General features: G+C 45.5%; 1 protein-coding gene across 5 annotated transcripts in view; it reads left to right on the top strand.

Moving 5' to 3' along the window:
* The window catches only part of galnt16 (UDP-N-acetyl-alpha-D-galactosamine:polypeptide N-acetylgalactosaminyltransferase 16), a 373,301-nt gene that overhangs the window by 209,015 nt on the left and 144,084 nt on the right, over positions 1-20,202 (top strand). For 4 of the 5 annotated variants that reach the window (XM_073040450.1, XM_073040448.1, XM_073040447.1 and 1 more), the window contains exon 3: positions 4,646-4,744. The exons of the other annotated variant lie outside the window; for it this stretch is intronic. In XM_073040450.1, coding sequence (XP_072896551.1) covers positions 4,646-4,744 — 99 coding nt within the window. The remainder of the gene's footprint in view (positions 1-4,645; positions 4,745-20,202) is intronic. 5 annotated transcript variants of the gene reach the window in all.

The following is a 20,202-nucleotide window of genomic DNA, read 5'->3' as shown; positions in this document are numbered from 1 at the left end:
GTGTGTAGGAACCAGGGTGATGGAGTGTTTATACACTGTGTTGGAACCAGGGTGATGGGGTATTTATACACTGGGTAGGAACCAGGGTGATGGGGTGTTTATACACTGTGTGTTGGAACCAGGGTGATGGAGTGTTTATCCAATGTGTGTTGGAACCAGGGTGATGGGGTATTTATACACTGTGTGTTGGAACCAAGGTGATGGGGTGTTTATACACTGTGTGTAGGAACCAGGGTGATGGAGTGTTTATACAATGTGTGTTGGAACCAGGGTGATGGGGTATTTATACACTGTGTGTTGGAACCAGGGTGATGGGGTGTTTATACACTGGGTAGGAACCAGGGTGATGGGGTGTTTATACACTGGGTAGGAACCAGGGTGATGGGGTGTTTATACACTGTGTTGGAACCAGGGTGATGGAGTGTTTATACAATGTGTGTTGGAACCAGGGTGATGGGGTGTTTATACACTGTGTGTAGGAACCAGGGTGATGGGGTGTTTATACACTGTGTGTTGGAACCAGGGTGATGGGGTGTTTATACACTGTGTAGGAACCAGGGTGATGTGGTGTTTATACACTGTGTGTAGGAACCAGGGTGATGGGGTGTTTATACACTGTCTGTTGGAACCAGAGTGATGGGGTGTTTATACACTCTGTAGGAACCAGGGTGATGGGGTGTTTATACACTGTGTGTTGGATCCAGGGTGATGGGGTGTTTATACACTGTGTGTTGGAACCAGAGTGATGGGGTGTTTATACACTGTGTGTTGGAACCAGGGTGATGGGGGGTTTATACACTGTGTGTAGGAACCAGGGTGATGGGGTGTTTATACACTGTGTGTTGGAACCAGGGTGATGGGGTGTTTATACACTGTCTGTTGGAACCAGAGTGATGGGGTGTTTATACACTCTGTAGGAACCAGGGTGATGGGGTGTTTATACACTGTGTGTTGGAACCAGAGTGATGGGGGGTTTATACACTGTGTGTAGGAACCAGAGTGATGGGGTGTTTATACACTGTGTGTTGGAACCAGAGTGATGGGGGGTTTATACACTGTGTGTAGGAACCAGGGTGATGGAGTGTTTATACACTGTGTTGGAACCAGGGTGATGTGGTGTTTATACACTCTGTAGGAACCAGAGTGATGGGGGGTTTATACACTGTGTGTAGGAACCAGGGTGATGGGGTGTTTATACACTGTGTGTAGGAACCAGAGTGATGGGGTGTTTATACACTGTGTGTTGGAACTAGAGTGATGGGGTGTTTATACACTGTGTAGGAACAAGCGTGATGGAGTGTTTATACACTGTGTGTTAGAACCAGGGTGATGGGGTGTTTATACACTGTGTAGGAACAAGCGTGATGGAGTGTTTATACACTGTGTTAGAACCAGGGTGATGGGGTGTTTATACACTGTGTTGGAACCAGGGTGATGGGGTGTTTATACACTGTGTGTTGGAACCAGGGTGATCGGGTGTTTATACACTGTGTGTAGGAACCAGAGTGATGGGGTGTTTATACACTGTGTGTTGGAACTAGAGTGATGGGGTGTTTATACACTGTGTAGGAACCAGCGTGATGGAGTGTTTATACACTGTGTGTTAGAACCAGGGTGATGGGGTGTTTATACACTGTGTTGGAACCAGGGTGATGGGGTGTTTATACACTGTGTGTAGGAACCAGGGTGATGGGGTGTTTATAAACTGTGTGGGAACCAGGGTGATGGGGTGTTTATACTATGTGTAGGAACCAGGGTGATGGGGTGTTTATACACTGTGTGTAGGAACCAGGGTGATGGGGTGTTTATACACTGTGTGTAGGAACCAGGGTGATGGGGTGTTTATACACTGTGTGTTGGAACCAGGGTGATGGGGTGTTTATACACTGTGTTGGAACCAGGGTGATGGGGTGTTTATACAATGTGTAGGAACCAGGGTGATGGGGTGTTTGTACACTGTGTGTAGGAACCAGGGTGATGGGGTGTTTATACACTGTGTTGGAACCAGGGTGATGGGGTGTTTATACAATGTGTAGGAACCAGGGTGATGGGGTGTTTATACACTGTGTGTAGGAACCAGGGTGATGGGGTGTTTATACACTGTGTGTAGGAACCAGGGTGATGGGGTGTTTATACACTGTGTGTAGGAACCAGAGTGATGGAGTGTTTATACACTGTGTAGGAACCAGGGTGATGGGGTGTTTATACACTGTGTGTTGGAACCAGAGTGATGGGGTGTTTATACACTGTGTAGGAACCAGGGTGATGGAGTGTTTATACACTGTGTGTTGGAACCAGGGTGATGGGGTGTTTATACACTGTGTGTAGGAACCAGGGTGATGGGGTGTTTATACACTGTGTGTAGGAACCAGGGTGATGGGGTGTTTATACACTGTGTGTAGGAACCAGGGTGATGGGGCGTTTATACACTGTGTGTTGGAACCAGGGTGATGGGGTGTTTATACACTGTGTGTAGGAACCAGGGTGATGGGGTGTTTATACACTGTGTGTAGGAACCAGGGTGATGGGGTGTTTATACACTGTGTGTTGGAACCAGAGTGATGGGGTGTTTATACACTGTGTAGGAACCAGGGTGATGGGGCGTTTATACACTGTGTGTTGGAACCAGGGTGATGGGGTGTTTATACACTGTGTGTAGGAACCAGGGTGATGGGGTGTTTATACACTGTGTGTAGGAACCAGGGTGATGGGGTGTTTATACACTGTGTGTTGGAACCAGAGTGATGGGGTGTTTATACACTGTGTGTAGGAACCAGGGTGATGGGGTGTTTATACACTGTGTGTAGGAACCAGGGTGATGGAGTGTTTATACACTGTGTGTTGGAACCAGGGTGATCGGGTGTTTATACACTGTGTGTTGGAACCAGGGTGATGGGGTGTTTATACACTGTGTGTAGGAACCAGGTTGATGTGGTGTTTATACAATGTGTGTTGGAACCAGGGTGATGGAGTGTTTATACACTGTGTGTTGGAACCAGGGTGATGGGGTGTTTATACACTGTGTGTTGGAACCAGGGTGATGGGGTGTTTATACACTGTGTGTTGGAACCAGAGTGATGGGGTGTTTATACACTGTGTGTAGGAACCAGGGTGATGGGGTGTTTATACACTGTGTGTTGGAACCAGAGTGATCGGGTGTTTATACACTGTGTTGGAACCAGGGTGTTGGGGTGTTTATACACTGTGTGTTGGAACCAGGGTGATGGGGTGTTTATACACTGTGTGTAGGAACCAGGTTGATGTGGTGTTTATACACTGTGTTGGAACCAGGGTGATGTGGTGTTTATACACTGTGTGTTGGAACCAGGTTGATGGGGTGTTTATACACTGTGTGTAGGAACCAGGGTGATGGGGTGTTTATACACTGTGTGTAGGAACCAGAGTGATGGGGTGTTTATACACTGTGTGTAGGAACCAGGGTGATGGGGTGTTTATACACTGTGTGTTGGAACCAGGGTGATGGGGTGTTTATACACTGTGTGTTGGAACCAGAGTGATGGGGTGTTTATACAATGTGTAGGAACCAGGGTGATGGGGTGTTTATACACTGTGTGTTGGAACCAGGGTGATGGGGTGTTTATACACTGTGTTGGAACCAGGCTGATGGGGTGTTTATACACTGTGTGTGGGAACCAGGGTGATTGGGTGTTTATACACTGTGTGTGGGAACCAGAGTGATGGGGGGTTTATACACTGTGTGTAGGAACCAGAGTGATGGGGTGTTTATACACTGTGTGTTGGAACCAGAGTGATGGGGTGTTTATACACTGTGTGTTGGAACCAGAGTGATGGGGTGTTTATACAATGTGTAGGAACCAGGGTGATGGGGTGTTTATACACTGTGTGTTGGAACCAGGGTGATGGGGTGTTTATACACTGTGAGTAGGAACCAGGGTGATGGAGTGTTTATACACAGTGTAGGAACCAGGGTGATGGGGTGTTTATACACTGCGTGTTGGAACCAGGGAGATGGGGTGTTTATACACTGTGTGTTGGAACCAGGGTGATGGGGTGTTTATACACTGTGTTGGAACCAGGATGATGGGGTGTTTATACACTGTGTGTAGGAACCAGGTTGATGGGGTGTTTATACACTGTGTGTTAGAACCAGGGTGATGGGGTGTTTATACACTGTGTGTTGGAACCAGAGTGATGTGGTGTTTATACACTGTGTGTTGGAACCAGAGTGATGGGGTGTTTATACACTCTGTAGGAACCAGGGTGATGGGGTGTTTATACACTGTTTGTTGGAACCAGGGTGATGGGGTGTTTATACACTGTGTGTTGGAACCAGGATGATGGGGTGTTTATACACTGTGTGTAGGAACCAGGTTGATGGGGTGTTTATACACTGTGTGTTAGAACCAGGGTGATGTGGTGTTTATACACTGTGTGTAGGAACCAGGGTGATGGGGTGTTTATACACTGTGTGTTGGAACCAGAGTGATGGGGTGTTTATACACTGTGTGTTGGAACCAGGGTGATGGGGGGTTTATACACTGTGTAGGAACCAGGATGATGGGGTGTTTATACACTGTGTTGGAACCAGGGTGATGTGGTGTTTATACACTTTGTAGGAACCAGGGTGATGGGATGTTGTCTCATGTCTTTCTGACATTTTCAGGTGTTCCTCACTCACGTACGCCAAGGATCTGCCTCCAACCAGTGTCATCATCACCTTCCACAACGAGGCCCGCTCCACATTACTGCGCACTGTGAGAAGGTCAGTGCTTTTGCTCCGTGGCAGTTCACCACGTCTGGGAACAGCCATGTAAATGTCTAGCTTAAGTCCATTGATTGAGGAGGGGCTGTGAAATGGGTGACTGGGCCCAGTCACATTCACTCAAGAAAGCTGACATCTTATCTGATTGGACCCTTCCGACCATGTGATCGAGGCTGGCACCCAACCCCCCCCTCCCCCCCCAATCCTGGTGAGTTGCAGACGCAGCATATCTGACTTGAGATATTCTTTCAGTGAGTTCCTAATTCCACGCAGCCTGACTGAGCAGTATAGAATTGAGATTCTGCAGAGGCTCGAATCGCAAAGCAATGCACTGAAGATGCTGGTTGAACTCAGCAGGTCGGGGAGCATGCGTGATGTGGTTTCCACAGTCTGCCATGACCCTTTGTCCTGCAAGCTCTTGCTCTATCCTTTGCCTGCGTTCTGTCCAGATTCCCTTTATCTTTCTGTCCTGATGAAGTGTCTCAGCCTCACCTGCTGAGTCCCACCAGCATGATGTGTGTTGCTGGTTTATCTGTTGGATTTTGTGTAAGAAGCTTTCTTCACAAGGGTGTGTGCTGTGGAGCAGCATGATTTCTGTTTGGGTCTTGGATGATGGGATATGGGGTCCTGATCTCTTCTGTGGATAATGCATGACGAGGGTAGATAATGGATAATGCATGACGTGGCAGATTCTGATGCTGAATGCACTGTCCGGGGGGAACATTAACAACTCAGGCAGCATCTATGGAGGTAAATGGGCAGTCAGTGTTGTTTCGGGTTGAGACCCTTCATCGAGACTGAATGATAGAGGGGAGATGGCGAGGAGCAGGATCGACAGAGCAGAGTGGTGACAGGTTGGATCTTGGTGAGGATTACTGCTGGGCAGATGAGGAATAGGAAAGTGGGAATGCATCAGAACCTGAGGAGCAATAGATAGAGGTGTCAAAGGGTTGCAGATGGTGGAATCTGATGGGAGAAGAAGGTGGAGCACGGAATGAGGGGGACACAGGAGAACAGTGCGGTGGAGATGCAGTAGGAGAAGTGTGTGGCTGATGGACAGATGGACTGGCTGGAGGCGGGGCGAGAGACATGGTGAGAAGGACAGGTAGATCTCCACAAACTCCATCAGCGCAGGTGCACCACAAGGCTCTGAGCTTAGCTCTCTGCTCTACTCCCATTACACTTATGACTGTGAGCCTAAGCACAACTCCAGTGCCAGAGTTAAATTTGCTGAAAATGCCACCGTCATTGGGCAAACCAACAGTGGTGACGAATCAGCATGTCTAAGGGAGTTTGAAAATTGGCTGAGAAAGCATGGCAGCACCTTGACGTCTTAGAAGTTTGTGAAGATTTGGCAAGTCATCTAAAACTTTGACCAACTTCTATAGATGTTTCATGGAGAGTGTATTGACTGGTTACATCACAGCATGGTATGGAAGCACCAATGCCCTTAAACAGAAAATTCTACAAGAAGTCATGGATATGACTCAGTCCATCACGGGTAAAGCCCTCCATACCATTGAGCACATCTATATAACCATATAACAATTACAGCACGGAAACAGGCCATCTCGGCCCTTCTAGTCTGTGCCGAATGCTTATTCTCACCTAGTCCCACTGGCCCGCACTCAGCCCATAACCCTCCATTCCTTTTCTGTCCATATACCTATCCAATTTTACTTTAAATGACAATATTGAACCTGCCTCTACCTCTTCTACTGGAAGCTCGTTCCACACAGCTACCACTCTCTGAGTAAAGAAGTTCCCCCTCGTGTTACCTCTAAATTTTTGCCCCCTAACTCTCAACTCATGTCCTCTTGTTTGAATCTCCCCTACTCTCAATGGAAAAATCCTATCCACGTCAACTCTATCTATCACCCTCATAATTTTAAATACCTCTATTAAGTCCCCCCTCAACCTACTACGCTCCAAAGAATAAAGACCTAACTTGTTCAACCTTTCTCTGTAACTTAGGCGCTGAAACCCAGGTAACATTCTAGTAAATCTTCTCTGTACTCTCTCTATTTTGTTGACACCTTTCCTATAATTCGGTGACCAGAACTGTACACAATACTCCAAATTTGGCCTTACAAATGCCTTGTACAATTTTAACATTACATCCCAACTCCTATACTCAATGCTCTGATTTATAAAGGCCAGCATACCAAAAGCTTTCTTCACCACCCTATCCATATGAGATTTCACCTTCAGGGAACTATGCACCATTATTTCTAGATCACTCTGTTCTACTGCATTCTTCGATGCCCTACCATTTACCATGTATGTCCTATTTTGATTAGTCCTACCAAAATGTAGCACCTCACACATCAGCATTAAACTCCATCTGCCATCTTTCAGCCCACTCTTCTAACTGGCCTCAATCTCTCTGCAAGCTTTGAAAACCTACTTCATTATCCACAACGCCACCTATCTTAGTATCATCTGCATACTTACTAATCCAATTTACCACCCCATCATCCAGATCATTAATGTATATGACAAACAACATTGGACCCAGTACAGATTCCTGAGGCACACCACTAGTCACCGGCCTCCAACCTGACAAACAGTTATCCACCACTACTCTCTGGCATCTCCCATCCAGCCACTGTTGAATCCATTTTACTACTTCAGTATTAATACCTTGAACCTTGAACGATTGAACCTTCCTAACTAACCTTCCGTGCGGAACCTTGTCAATGGCCTTACTGAAGTCCATACAGACAACATCCACTGCTTTACCCTCCTAGTAACCTCTTCAAAAAATTCAATAAGATTTGTCAAACATGACCTTCCACGCACAAATCAATGTTGACTGTTCCTAATCAGACCTGTCTATCCAGATAATTATATATACCATCTCTAAGAATACTTTCCATTAATTTACCCACCATTGATGTCAAACTTACAGGCCTATAATTGCTAGGTTTAATCTTAGAACCCTTTTTAAACAATGGAACAACATGAGCAATATGCCAATCCTCCGGCACCATCCCCATTTCTAATGACATTTGAAATATTTCTGTCAGAGCCCCAGCTATTTCTACACTAACTTCCCTCAAGGTCCTAGGGAATATCCTGTCAGGATCCAGAGACTTATCCACTTTTATATTCCTTAAAGCGCCAGTACTTCCTCCTCTTTAATTGTCATAGTTCCCATAACGTCCCTACTTGTTTCCCTTCCCTTACACAATTCAATATCCTTCTCCTTAGTGAATATCGAAGAAAAGAAATTGTTCAAAATCTTTCCTATCTCTTTTGGCTCCACACATAGCTGTCCACTCTGATTCTCTTTGGGACCAATTTTATCCCTCACTATCCTTTTGCTATTAATATAACTGTAGAAACGCTTCAGATTTATTTTCACCTTACCTGCCAAAGCAACTTCGTATCTTCTTTTAGCTTTTCTAATTTCTTTCTTAAGATTCTTTTTACATTCTTTATATTCCTGAAGCACCTCATTTACTCCATGCTGCCTATACAGTCGGCCCTCCTTATCCGCGGATTCTGTATGCGCGAATTCAACCAACCATGAATCGCGAAAACCCAGAAGTGCTCTTCCAGCACTTGTTGTTCGAGCATGTACAGACTTTTTTTTCTTGTCATTGTTCCCTAAACAATGCAGTATAACAACTATTTTACATAGCATTTACATTGTATTAGGTATTATAAGTAATCCAGAGATGATTTAAAGTATACGGGAGGATGTGCATAGGTTATCGTGGATCAGGATCGAAAAAAATCGGAAGTTCTCTTACTAAGTAAGTCGGAACAGGTACATCCGGTATTATTTAGCGTCAGTTAGTCAAATGTTTGTCTTAGTATATAGTATATATTTTACCTTTCTATGCGTATAAAACACTTAAGAACGTATGTTTCAGCGCCGGGCTCGGGAACTTCTTCCCGAGTTCGATCCAGTGACAGACCGCTATCGAGTGCACTCTCCACCGTGCCGGGTTGATGTGAGGATCAAAACCCCAAAACCCCAAAACCCAATAATTAAACCACTGTGTTGCTTAGTAATAATTGTAGCTTTCATCGGGGCAGAGCCTTTCTCACTTTATCCATTAAAATTGTTCCGATCGTTGACCGGCTGTAGCCCAACGCTTTTCGAGTGACCGATGGCGTTTCACCTCTTTCCAATCGCTTTATTACTTCCACCTTATTTTCAATCATGATTATTTTTGTGAACAGAAACACTGCGCATTCAGAGCTCTGGTGCCAGGTCCTAATTTCCAGCACACTGAGACAGTTTAAATAAGGTCTGGGGTTCCGGGGTCCTAAGATCCACTTCAATGGAGACAGGTTGCATAAGGGAGTTGAGCATCCGCGAGGGGTCCCGGAACCAATCCTCTGCGGATAAGGAGGGCCGACTGTATTTATTGTAGATATCTCTCTTTTTCCGAACCAAGTTTCCATCCTTCCCATAAAACAAATTGTCCGAATCCACTCCTTCTAAATCCTTTCACATCTCCTCAAAGTTAGCCTTTCTCCAATCAAAAATCTCAACCCTGGGTCCAGTCCTATCCTTCTCCATAATTATATTGAAACTACCGTAATGGCATTGTGATCACTGGACCCGAAGTGCTCCCCAACACATACCTCCATCACCTGACCTATTTCATTCCCTAACAGGAGATCCAACACTGCCCCTTCTCTAGTTGGTACCTCTATGTATTGCTGCAAAAAACTATCCTGCACACATTTTACAAACTCCAAACCATCCATCCCTTTTACAGTATGGGCTTCCCAGTCTATGCACGGAAAAATAAAATCTCCCACAATCACAACCTTGTGCTTACTACAAATATCTGCTATCTCCTTACAAATTTGCTCCTCCAATTCTTGCTCCCCATTAGGTAGTCTGTAATACATCCTGTAAGTGTTACTACACTTTTCCCATTCCTCAATTCCACCCAAATAATCTCCCTAGACGAGCCCTGTACTCTATCCTGCCAGAGCACCACTGTAATATTTTCTCTGACAAGCAATGCAACACCTCCCCCTCTTGTCCCTCCGATTCTATCACACCTGAAGCAACAAAAGCCAGGAATATTTAGTTACCAATCACACCCCTCCTGCGACCATGTTTCACTAATAGCTACAACATCATATTTCCAGGTATCAATCCATGCTCTAAGCTCATCCACCTTTCTTACAATGCTTCTAGCATTAAAATAGATGCATTTAAGAAATTCTCCACCTCTTATTCTCTGTTTATCACTAACGGTGCAAACTACTTTACTATCTTCTTTTTCCTCCTTCTCCCATACATCTGTTCCTACACTCTGGTTCCCCTCCCCCCTTGCATCTAGTTTAAATCCACTGGAGCCTCTCTAGCAAACCTACCTGCAAGAATATTTGTCCCCCTCCAGATCAGATGTAAACCATCCCGCCGGAACAGGTCCCACCTTCCCTGGAAAACTGCCCAATTATCTATAAATCTGAAGCCCTCCCTCCTGCACCATGTCTTCAGCCATGTGTTGATCTGTGCTATCGTACTATTTCTAAACCCGCCTGCACGTGGCACATAGAGTGTTCATTTCTACATCTATCTACGTAGAGCGTTGTCGGAGGAAAGTAGCATCGATCATCAGGGAGCCCCGTCCACCACCCAGGTCGTAGTCTCGTCTCGCTGCCATCAGGAAGAAGGTACAGGAGCCTCAGGACTCACACCACAGTTAAAACCCTTCATTCACCAGGCTCCTAAGTCGGAGGTGATAACTTCACTTGCCCTATCACTGAACTGTTGCCACAACTAATGGACTCCCTTTCAAAGATTCTTCATCTCATATTCTTGATATTTATTGTTTCTTTATTTTTAGTTTGTTCATTTTTTTCTTTCCTTTTGCATTTGCAGTGTAGTCTTTTGCACATGGGTTGTCTGTCCTGTAGGGGGCAGTCTTTCATTGAATCAACTATGTTCTTGTGAATGCCCGCAGGGTTGTGTGTGGTGACATATCTGTACTCTGGATCAGGAGCAGAGTGAACAGGAACTGAGAGGGAGTAGTAGTGGGAGGCTGGAGAATTCAAAGTTTATGCTGTCACTTTGTAGTATACCCAAGTAGAGCATGAGGTGTTGTTTCTCCAGTTTCTGTCCAACCTCACCCTAACAGAGGAGGAGATGAATCCATGTTGGAATAGAGAGAGAAACAAAAATGGCTGGGGACCAGGCGGCCATGGCACATGGAGCAAATGTGTTCGATCATTGGGGCTGAAGGGGGAGGGTCAGATGGTATTTTGGGAGGGCAGCCCCACACAAGACACAGCCTGCTCTTACTGTGTTCTCAGTCTGTGCCATGGTCTCTCCTAAAATAGCCTAATTGAGAGGTGAGTGCCCAGAACCTGCATTGGTGAGGGTGACATGCCATAGGGGAGGGGTTCCATAGCACAGGAGGAGGTCCTTATCAATGAGTCCATGCCAACCATTCACATGAGTCCTACACTTATCCCATGCTTTATTCTCCCCACCTGCTCGTAACTCTCCTCAGATTCCACCACTCGCCCCACATTGCGGCAACACGGCACGGACGGTTAACCCGCCTGGCCGGAGGTGAGAGGAAACACACAATGTCACCAGGAGAGTGTCCGAGCTCCATACAGACAGTGCACGGTCAGGATCGCACCGGGCCAGCTCGACGTGAGGCAGCAGTGTCTCAGAGCCGTTTGGTGTCTTGACCAACTTGTATCTTCCAGGAGATATCACTAAGTCAGAAATGCAAAGAAACAAAATACTGGGTGACTGTCTCAACGGCTTCAAGATGTTGCAGTTAGTGGCCGCTGTCCATATACAGTTTTTCAGTGGTGACTGCAGCTCGAAATGATCTTCATTTATTGAGACCCAGTTTGAGATATCCAAAAGTGTTTTTAATTTCTGTTTCTCTCACACATTCTTCTGTTTATTCACTTCTCTATGAGGCGAGGGGTAGACACGAGAGACTGCGGGTGCTGGACTCTGTGGGAGGAACTCTGCCAGTCAAACAGCATTTGTGGGTCAGAAAGGAGTTGTTGCACTTTGGTTCAAAGCACTGCATTAAGACCCAAAACAAACAATTCCTATCCCCCACAGCTGCTGCTCAGCTTACTGAGTTACTCCAGTAGATTGTCTTTCAAGGAAGGGCTAGGATTTGATGATCCATGCCAGTGCCTGAAATTGCCCATCCCTCCAACTACGTCAAGCCCACGACTCTGGCTCAATCCACAGTTCTCCGTCCTTTCAGCTGGAGGTATGAATGTCACAAACACATCATCGCATCTGGCCATTAACTGCTCACAGATACTGGTGTTGAGGAAGAGCAAGATAATGTTGAACAGCTGTTTGCAATCTGTTTATAAATCCCGTAGCATTTATGGGATGACAGATTTGGGCCCTGGTGGAAGTGCTGGGTGATGAGACATCATGATTTGTGTCAGAGCTGATATGAAGAGCAAATTCTGGACTGTGTGCTAGAAATTCCTCTGTTCATCTTCAGTTGACTGCAAGGAAACAGTCTAGCCAGGGGCACTGCAATCACACCCTGTCTGTGGGTGCACAAGCTCCCACTGGGCAATTTTCCTCCATGCATTTCAGTGGGATTTCTTTCTTCCCAGGTGCCATTGCATTCAATTGATGTTGTTCCTCCAAATATCACAGCTGGTGGAATGCAAAATTCATCCGAGAGACTTTCCAGCATATTGATTTATAAAAACAGCTCGCATCTACTCTGAGGGCAGCCAACAGCCCCCAAAAGAATGCAGGAGAGAAATTGTATTTAAAAATGCCTTTGGATATCTCAGACGGGGACACGACTGATGAAGATAGAAAGTGGCAGTTAATTAGTTAATGCCAGCACCTCAGTGCTGATGCGATAGAGAGCAGATATTTCACATTAACAGTCTGTTTAAAGGACCAGCATTCAGACAGTGTGCCCTCTGACCTCCAAAGATGTCAAATACGACCTCGTAGATGTGCACTGACAGATTGAAGAATCACGGTGCCTCTCAGTGTCCTGGCCCCTCATCATGTCAGACTGCAGCTGACCAGTGCCACATTTGTCCTGCTCACTAGTGTACTGGAGTTGTTTTAAAGAATCACATTGTTGCAATCCTACAATACTCCACGATTCACACTGGAGCCAACGACATAGTCACCACACCACGACTCCATATGATATAGGAGCAGAATTAGGCCATTCAGCCCATCGAGTCTGCTCTGTCATTCCATCATGGCTGGTCCAGGATCCCACTCAATCCCATACACCTGCCTTCTCCCCATGCCCTGACCAATCAGGAAACTATCAATTTCCACCTCAAATATACCCACTGACTTGGCCTCCACCACAGTCTGTGGCAGAGCATTTCACAGATTCATTACACTCTGGCTAAAAAAATTCCTCTTTATCTCTGTCTAAAAGGTCACCCCTCAATTTTGAGGCTGTGCCCTATAGTTCTGGATACTCCCCACCAGAGGGAACGTCCTCTCCACATCCACCCTATCTAGTCCTTTCAATATTCGGTAGGCTTCAATGAGATCCCCCCACATTCTTCTAAGTTCCAGTGAGTACAGGCCCAAAGCTGCCAAACACTCCTCATATTTCCCCTTCATTCCCAGAATCCTCATCATGAACCTCCTCAGGACTCTCTCCAATGACAACACATCCTTTCTGAGCTATGGAGCCCAAACTATTGACGATACTCCAAGAGTGGCCTGACTAGTGTCTTTTAAAGCTTCAGCATTATCTTCTTGTTTTTATATTCTATTCCCCTTGAAATAAATGCTAACATTGCATTTGCCTTCTTTACCACAGACTCAACCTGTAAATTAACCTTCTAGGAGTCCTGCACGAGGACTCCTAAATCCCTCTGGACCTCTGATGTTTGAACTTACTCCCCATTTAGGTAATAGTCCGCACTGTTTTTTCTTTTACCAAAATGCAATATCATACATTTCCCAACATTGTATTCCATCTGCCACTTTTTTGCCCATTTTTCCAATTTGCGTAAGTCCTGCTGCAATCGCATTGCTTCCTCAGCACTACCTACCCATCCACCTATCTTCATATCATCCACAAACTTTGCTACAAAGCCCTCAATTCCATCATCCAAATGACTGACGAACAATGTGAAAAGTAGCGGTCCCAATACTGACCTGAGGAACACCACTAGTCACTGGCAGCCAACCAGAAAGGGCCTCCTTTATTCCCAATCGCTGCCTCCTACCTGTCAGCCATTACTCTATTCATTGCCAGTATCTTTCCTGTAATACCATAAGATTGTAGCTTGTTAAGCAGCCTCGTGTGCGGCACCTTCTGAACTGCCTTCTAAAAATCCAAGTAAATGACATCCACTGCCTCTCCTTTGTCCACCATGCTTGTTACTTCCCTGAAGGACTCTTAACAGATTTGTCAGGCAAGATTTCGCTTTACAGAAACCATGCTGACTTTGACTTATTTTATCATTAGTCTCCAAGTACCCCAAAACTGGTGGCATAGTGGCATCAGCGCTGGACTTTGGGGCGAGAGGTCCCGAGTTCGAATCCGGCCGGCTCCCTTGCACGCTCTCCATCCGTGCCTGGGTTGGGTGTTGACCTAGCAACTCCACCTCGTTAAAAAAAACCAGGAGAGGGATGGGCTCCGCCAAGTTTCAGATGCCCAAGACACGTCGTACGATGAGCAATCACCAGAAAGATCGGTGCACAAAGCTTGTCATGACAGTGCCCTGACGACTCCACCAGGAGTTAAGGGCACACGCACACACACACACCCCGAAACCTCGTCCTTAATAATGAACTCCAATACTTCCTCAACCACTGAGTTTAGGCTAACTGACCATTAATTTCCTTTCTTTTGCCTTCTTCCCTTCTTGAAGAGTGGAATGACATTTACAATTTTCCACTCCTCCCAGAGCATGCCAGAAGCAAGTCATTCTTGAAAGATCATGACCAATGCATCTGTTATCTCTTTAGTAACCTCTCTCAGGACTCTGGGATGTTGTCCATCTGGTCCAGGTGATTTATCCACCTTAAGACCTTTGAGTTTGCTATTACAAAGGAAAAAGTGCAAGGATTGACACTCGGGGATCTCTGCACCTGTCTGCACTGTGGAAGACACTAGCAGTGTGCCAAAGTACCTATTAAGTTCATCTGCTATTCCTTTGTCCTCCATTACTACCTCACCAGTATAATACTGATACATCTGACTTATGCTTCTCCCTCTCAGATTGCAGTATGAATTCCATCATATTATGATCACTGCCTCCTAAGGGTTCCTTTACATTAAACTCCCTAATAAGATCAGGGTTATTACACAACACCCGATCTAAGATGGCCTTCCCCCCCCCCCCCCCCCCCCACCGAGTTGATGCTCAAGCTCGAGCATCTTATAGGCATTGAACAAATTCTCTCTATTTCAATCCAACACCAACCTGCTCTTCCCAATCCCCTTGCATATTGAAGTGCCCCATTACAATTGTGTCATTACCCTTATTATATGCCCTTTCCAGCTCCCTGTGGAATCTCAACCCCACATCTTGGCTACTATTTGGAGGCCTATATTATCATAACACTGCCCTTCTGGTAAGAAGGGGGCAAGGAAGCAGAAAGGAAATTATAGACCTGTTAGCTTGACATCGGTGGTTGGGAAGTTGTTGGAGTCAATTGTCAAGGATGAGGTTACGGAGTACCTGGAAGCATATGACAAGATAGGCAGAACTCAGCATGGTTTCCTTAAAGGAAAATCCTGCCTGACAAACCTAGTGCAATTTTTTGAGGAAATTACAAGTAGGCTAGACAAGGGAGATGCAGTGGATGTTGTGTATTTGGATTTTCAGAAGGCCTTTGACAAGGTGCCACACATGAGGCTGCTGAACAAGATAAGAGCACATGGAATTATGGGAAAGTTACGTGGATCGAGCATTGGTTGATTGGCAGGAAGCAGAGAGTGGGAATAAAGGGATCCCATTCTGGTTGGCTGCCAGTTACCAGTGGTGTTCCACAGGGGTCCACGTTGGGGCCGCTTCTTTTTAATTTGTATATCAACAACTTGGATTATGGAATTGATGGCTTTGTGGCTAAGTTTGCTGATGATACAAAGATAGGTGGAGGGGCTGGTAGTGCTGAGGAAACAGAGAGTCTGCAGAGAGACTTGGATAGATTGGGGGAATGGGCAAAGAAGTGGCAAATGAATTACCGTAGATTTCGCACTACAGAGCGCACCTGATTAAAAGTCGCTGGCTCTAATTTTAGAAAGAAAATCAATTTTGTACTTGTACAAGCCGCACCGGATTTTAGGCCGCACCGGATTTTCGGCCGCAGGTGTCCCACATTGTAATATGAGATATTTACACAGAAAGATATTACACGTGAGGATTTTTTAACTTTTAATTAAATCCATATGGTAACATAAACAAATACATATTGCAAATGCTTTTTTTCGAACCGTGCCCGTAACGCGGCTACTTTTAAATATACATACGTATCGGTAACACACAAATTACGTTGCGTATACTTTTTTACTGAACAACATTCCAATATCTCCTAACGACTGGTAAAAAATATATATACTGCAGCCTACCAGGAAAAGTTATTGATCGCCTTTAACTTAAAAGCAGCGTTCTCGCTCAGATCTAATGCCGCTCGCCCCCACTTTCCCGTTTATCGCAAACCGGTATTTCCCACAAGACGCGGCGAAACCGGGTGTGACGTCATAGCATCCCGGGATGTAGTACAGAAAACAAATATAGTTAAAACACTTCTAACTTTAACTAGAAAATACTAACAAATGAATTACTAAGCGAAAATATTATAAACTAAATAACTGCCATAAAGGCAGCACAATGCTTTTCTTCGAGTGTTTTCCATGTTGATGAGGGTGAGTACAAATGACTGATTTACAATAATTTAATTGTGAAAGTGCACTTGATTTATCGTACAATTTCATTGGACCTCTGTGAACTACTCATCAATTTTATTGGTCTACTGTTACGAGGCAAAATGTTTTTGGCGGCATGAAAAAAAATCATGCATTAGCCGCACCGTAGTAAAGGCCGCAGAGTTCAAAGCTGTTCAAAATGTGGGAAAAAAGTAGCGGCTTATAATCCGACATCTACGGTACAATGTCGGAAAGTGTATGGTCATGCACTTTGGTAGAAGAAATAAACGGGCAGACTATTATTAAATGGGGAGAGAATTCAAAGTTCTGAGATGCAACAGGACTTGGGAGTCCTCATGCAGGATACCCTTAAGGTTAACCTCCAGGTTGAGTCAGTGGTGAAGAAGGCGAATGCAATGTTGGCATTCATTTCTAGAGGAATAGAGTATAGGAGCAGGGATGTGATATTGAGGCTCTATAAGGCACTGGTAAGACCTCATTTGGAATACTGTGTGCAGTTTTGGGCTCCTTATTTAAGAAAGGATGTGCTTACGTTGGAGAAGGTTCAGAGAAGATTCACTAGAATGATTCTGGGAATGAGAAACATTTGTCCGCTCTTGGACTGTACTCCTTGGAGTTTAGAAGAATGAGGGGGGACCTCATAGAAACATTTCAAATGTTGAAAGGCATGGACAGAGTGGATGTGGCAAAGTTGTTTCCCATGGTGGGGGAGTCTAGTACGAGAGGACATGACTTAAGGATTGCAGGGCGCCCATTCAGAACAGAGATGCAAAGAAATTTTTTTAGCCAGAGGGTGGTGAATCTGTGGAATTCGTTGCCACGGGTGGCAGTGGAGGCCAAGTCATTGGGTGTATTTAAGGCAGAGATTGATAGATATCTGAGTAGTCAGGGCATCAAAGGTTATGGTGAGAAGGCGGGGGAATGGGACTAAAGGGGAGATTGGATCAGCTCATGATGAAATGGCGGAGCAGACTCAATGGGCCGAATGGCCGACTTCTGCTCCTTTGTCTTATGGTCTTATGGTCTATATACGATTCCCATAATGTTTTTTTAACCCTTGCAGTTTCTTAACTCAACATTCTCTGACCCAATGTCACTTCTTTCTAAAGATGTAATTCCACCTCTTACCAACAGAGCCACACCACCGCCTATGCCTTCCTGCCTGTCATTTCGATACAAAGTATATCCCAACAATGGCCTACTTTCAGCCATGACTCAGTGATGCCCACAACATCATATTGACCAATCTCTAATTGCGCCACCAGTTCATCCACCTTATTCTGAATGCTACGCACATGTAAATACAGCACCTTCGGTCCTGCATTCTTTGTCCTTTTGAATTTTGCTTCTGTGGTACAATTTAACACTTTGCACCGTCAGCAATTGTACCCGATCATTGGCTTGTCCTTCCTTACATTCATGTTACACCCATCATCTACTTGTAAACCTGCTGGCACATCCTCAGCTCTTTCATACTGGTTCCCATCCTTCTGCCATAATAATTTAAACCACTCCCAACAGCTTTCGCAAGCCTGTCTGCAAGGATACTGGTCTGCCTCGGGTTTGTACATCCCTTTTGTACAAGTCACACGTACCCCAGACGAGGCACCCGATTATCACATCATGATTCCCACTGTTTATAATCCTGATCCAACCATGTAGTCACCACACACCATTCACATTTTTTATAATCCTGGGACACCCACATAAACACCACACACCATTCGCACTGCGTATAATCCTGGGACACCCACATAAACACCACACACCATTCACACTGTGTATAATCCTGGGACACCCACATAAACACCACACACCATTCGCACTGTGTATAATCCTGGGACACCCACATAAACACCACACACCATTCCCACTGTGTATAATCCTGGGACACCCACATAAACACCACACACCATTCGCACTGTGTATAATCCTGGGATACCCACATAAACACCACACACCATTCGCACTGTGTATAATCCTGGGACACCCACATAAACACCACACACCATTCGCACTGCGTATAATCCTGGGACACCCACATAAACACCACACACCATTCGCACTGTGTATAATCCTGGGATACCCACATAAACACCACACACCATTCGCACTGTGTATAATCCTGGGACACCCACAGAAACACCACACACCATTCGCACTGCGTATAATCCTGGGACACCCACATAAACACCACACACCATTCGCACTGTGTATAATCCTGGGATACCCACATAAACACCACACACCATTCGCACTGTGTATAATCCTGGGACACCCACATAAACACCACACACCATTCACACTGTGTATAATCCTGGGACACCCACATAAACACGACACACCATTCGCACTGTGTATAATCCTGGGACACCCACATAAACACCACACACCATTCGCACTGTGTATAATCCTGGGACACCCACATAAACACCACACACCATTCACACTGTGTATAATCCTGGGACACCCACATAAACACCACACACCATTCGCACTGTGTATAATCCTGGGACACCCACATAAACACCACACACCATTCACACTGCGTATAATCCTGGGATACCCACATAAACACCACACACCATTCACACTGTGTATAATCCTGGGATACCCACATAAACACCACACACCATTCGCACTGTGTATAATCCTGGGGCACCACATGAACACCACACACCATTCGCACTGTGTATAATCCTGGGACACCCACATAAACACCACATACCATTCGCACTGTGTATAATCCTGGGACACCCACATAAACACCACACACCATTCGCACTGTGTATAATCCTGGGACACCCACATAAACACCACACACCATTCGCACTGTGTATAATCCTGGGACACCCACATAAACACCACACACCATTCGCACTGTGTATAATCCTGGGACACCCACATAAACACCACACACCATTCGCACTGTGTATAATCCTGGGACACCCACATAAACACCACACACCATTCGCACTGTGTATAATCCTGGGATACCCACATAAACACCACACACCATTCACACTGTGTATAATCCTGGGACACCCACATAAACACCACACACCATTCGCACTGTGTATAATCCTGGGACACCCACATAAACACCACACACCATTCCCACTGTGTATAATCCTGGGACACCCACATGAACACCACACACCATTCGCACTGTGTATAATCCTGGGACACCCACATAAACACCACACACCATTCGCACTGTGTATAATCCTGGGACACCCACATAAACACCACACACCATTCGCACTGTGTATAATCCTGGGACACCCACATAAACACCACACACCATTCGCACTGTGTATAATCCTGGGACACCCACATAAACACCACACACCATTCGCACTGTGTATAATCCTGGGACACCCACATAAACACCACACACCATTCCCACTGTGTATAATCCTGGGACACCCACATAAACACCACACACCATTCCCACTGTGTATAATCCTGGGACACCCACATAAACACCACACACCATTCACACTGTGTATAATCCTGGGACACCCACATAAACACCACACACCATTCGCACTGTGTATAATCCTGGGACACCCACATAAACACCACACA

This window comes from Hemitrygon akajei, chromosome 3 (assembly GCF_048418815.1).
Source record: "Hemitrygon akajei chromosome 3, sHemAka1.3, whole genome shotgun sequence".
NCBI lineage: Eukaryota > Metazoa > Chordata > Chondrichthyes > Myliobatiformes > Dasyatidae > Hemitrygon > Hemitrygon akajei.
The sequence above is the reverse complement of the archived record's forward strand: the minus strand, read 5'-3'. Positions and strand labels throughout refer to the sequence as shown.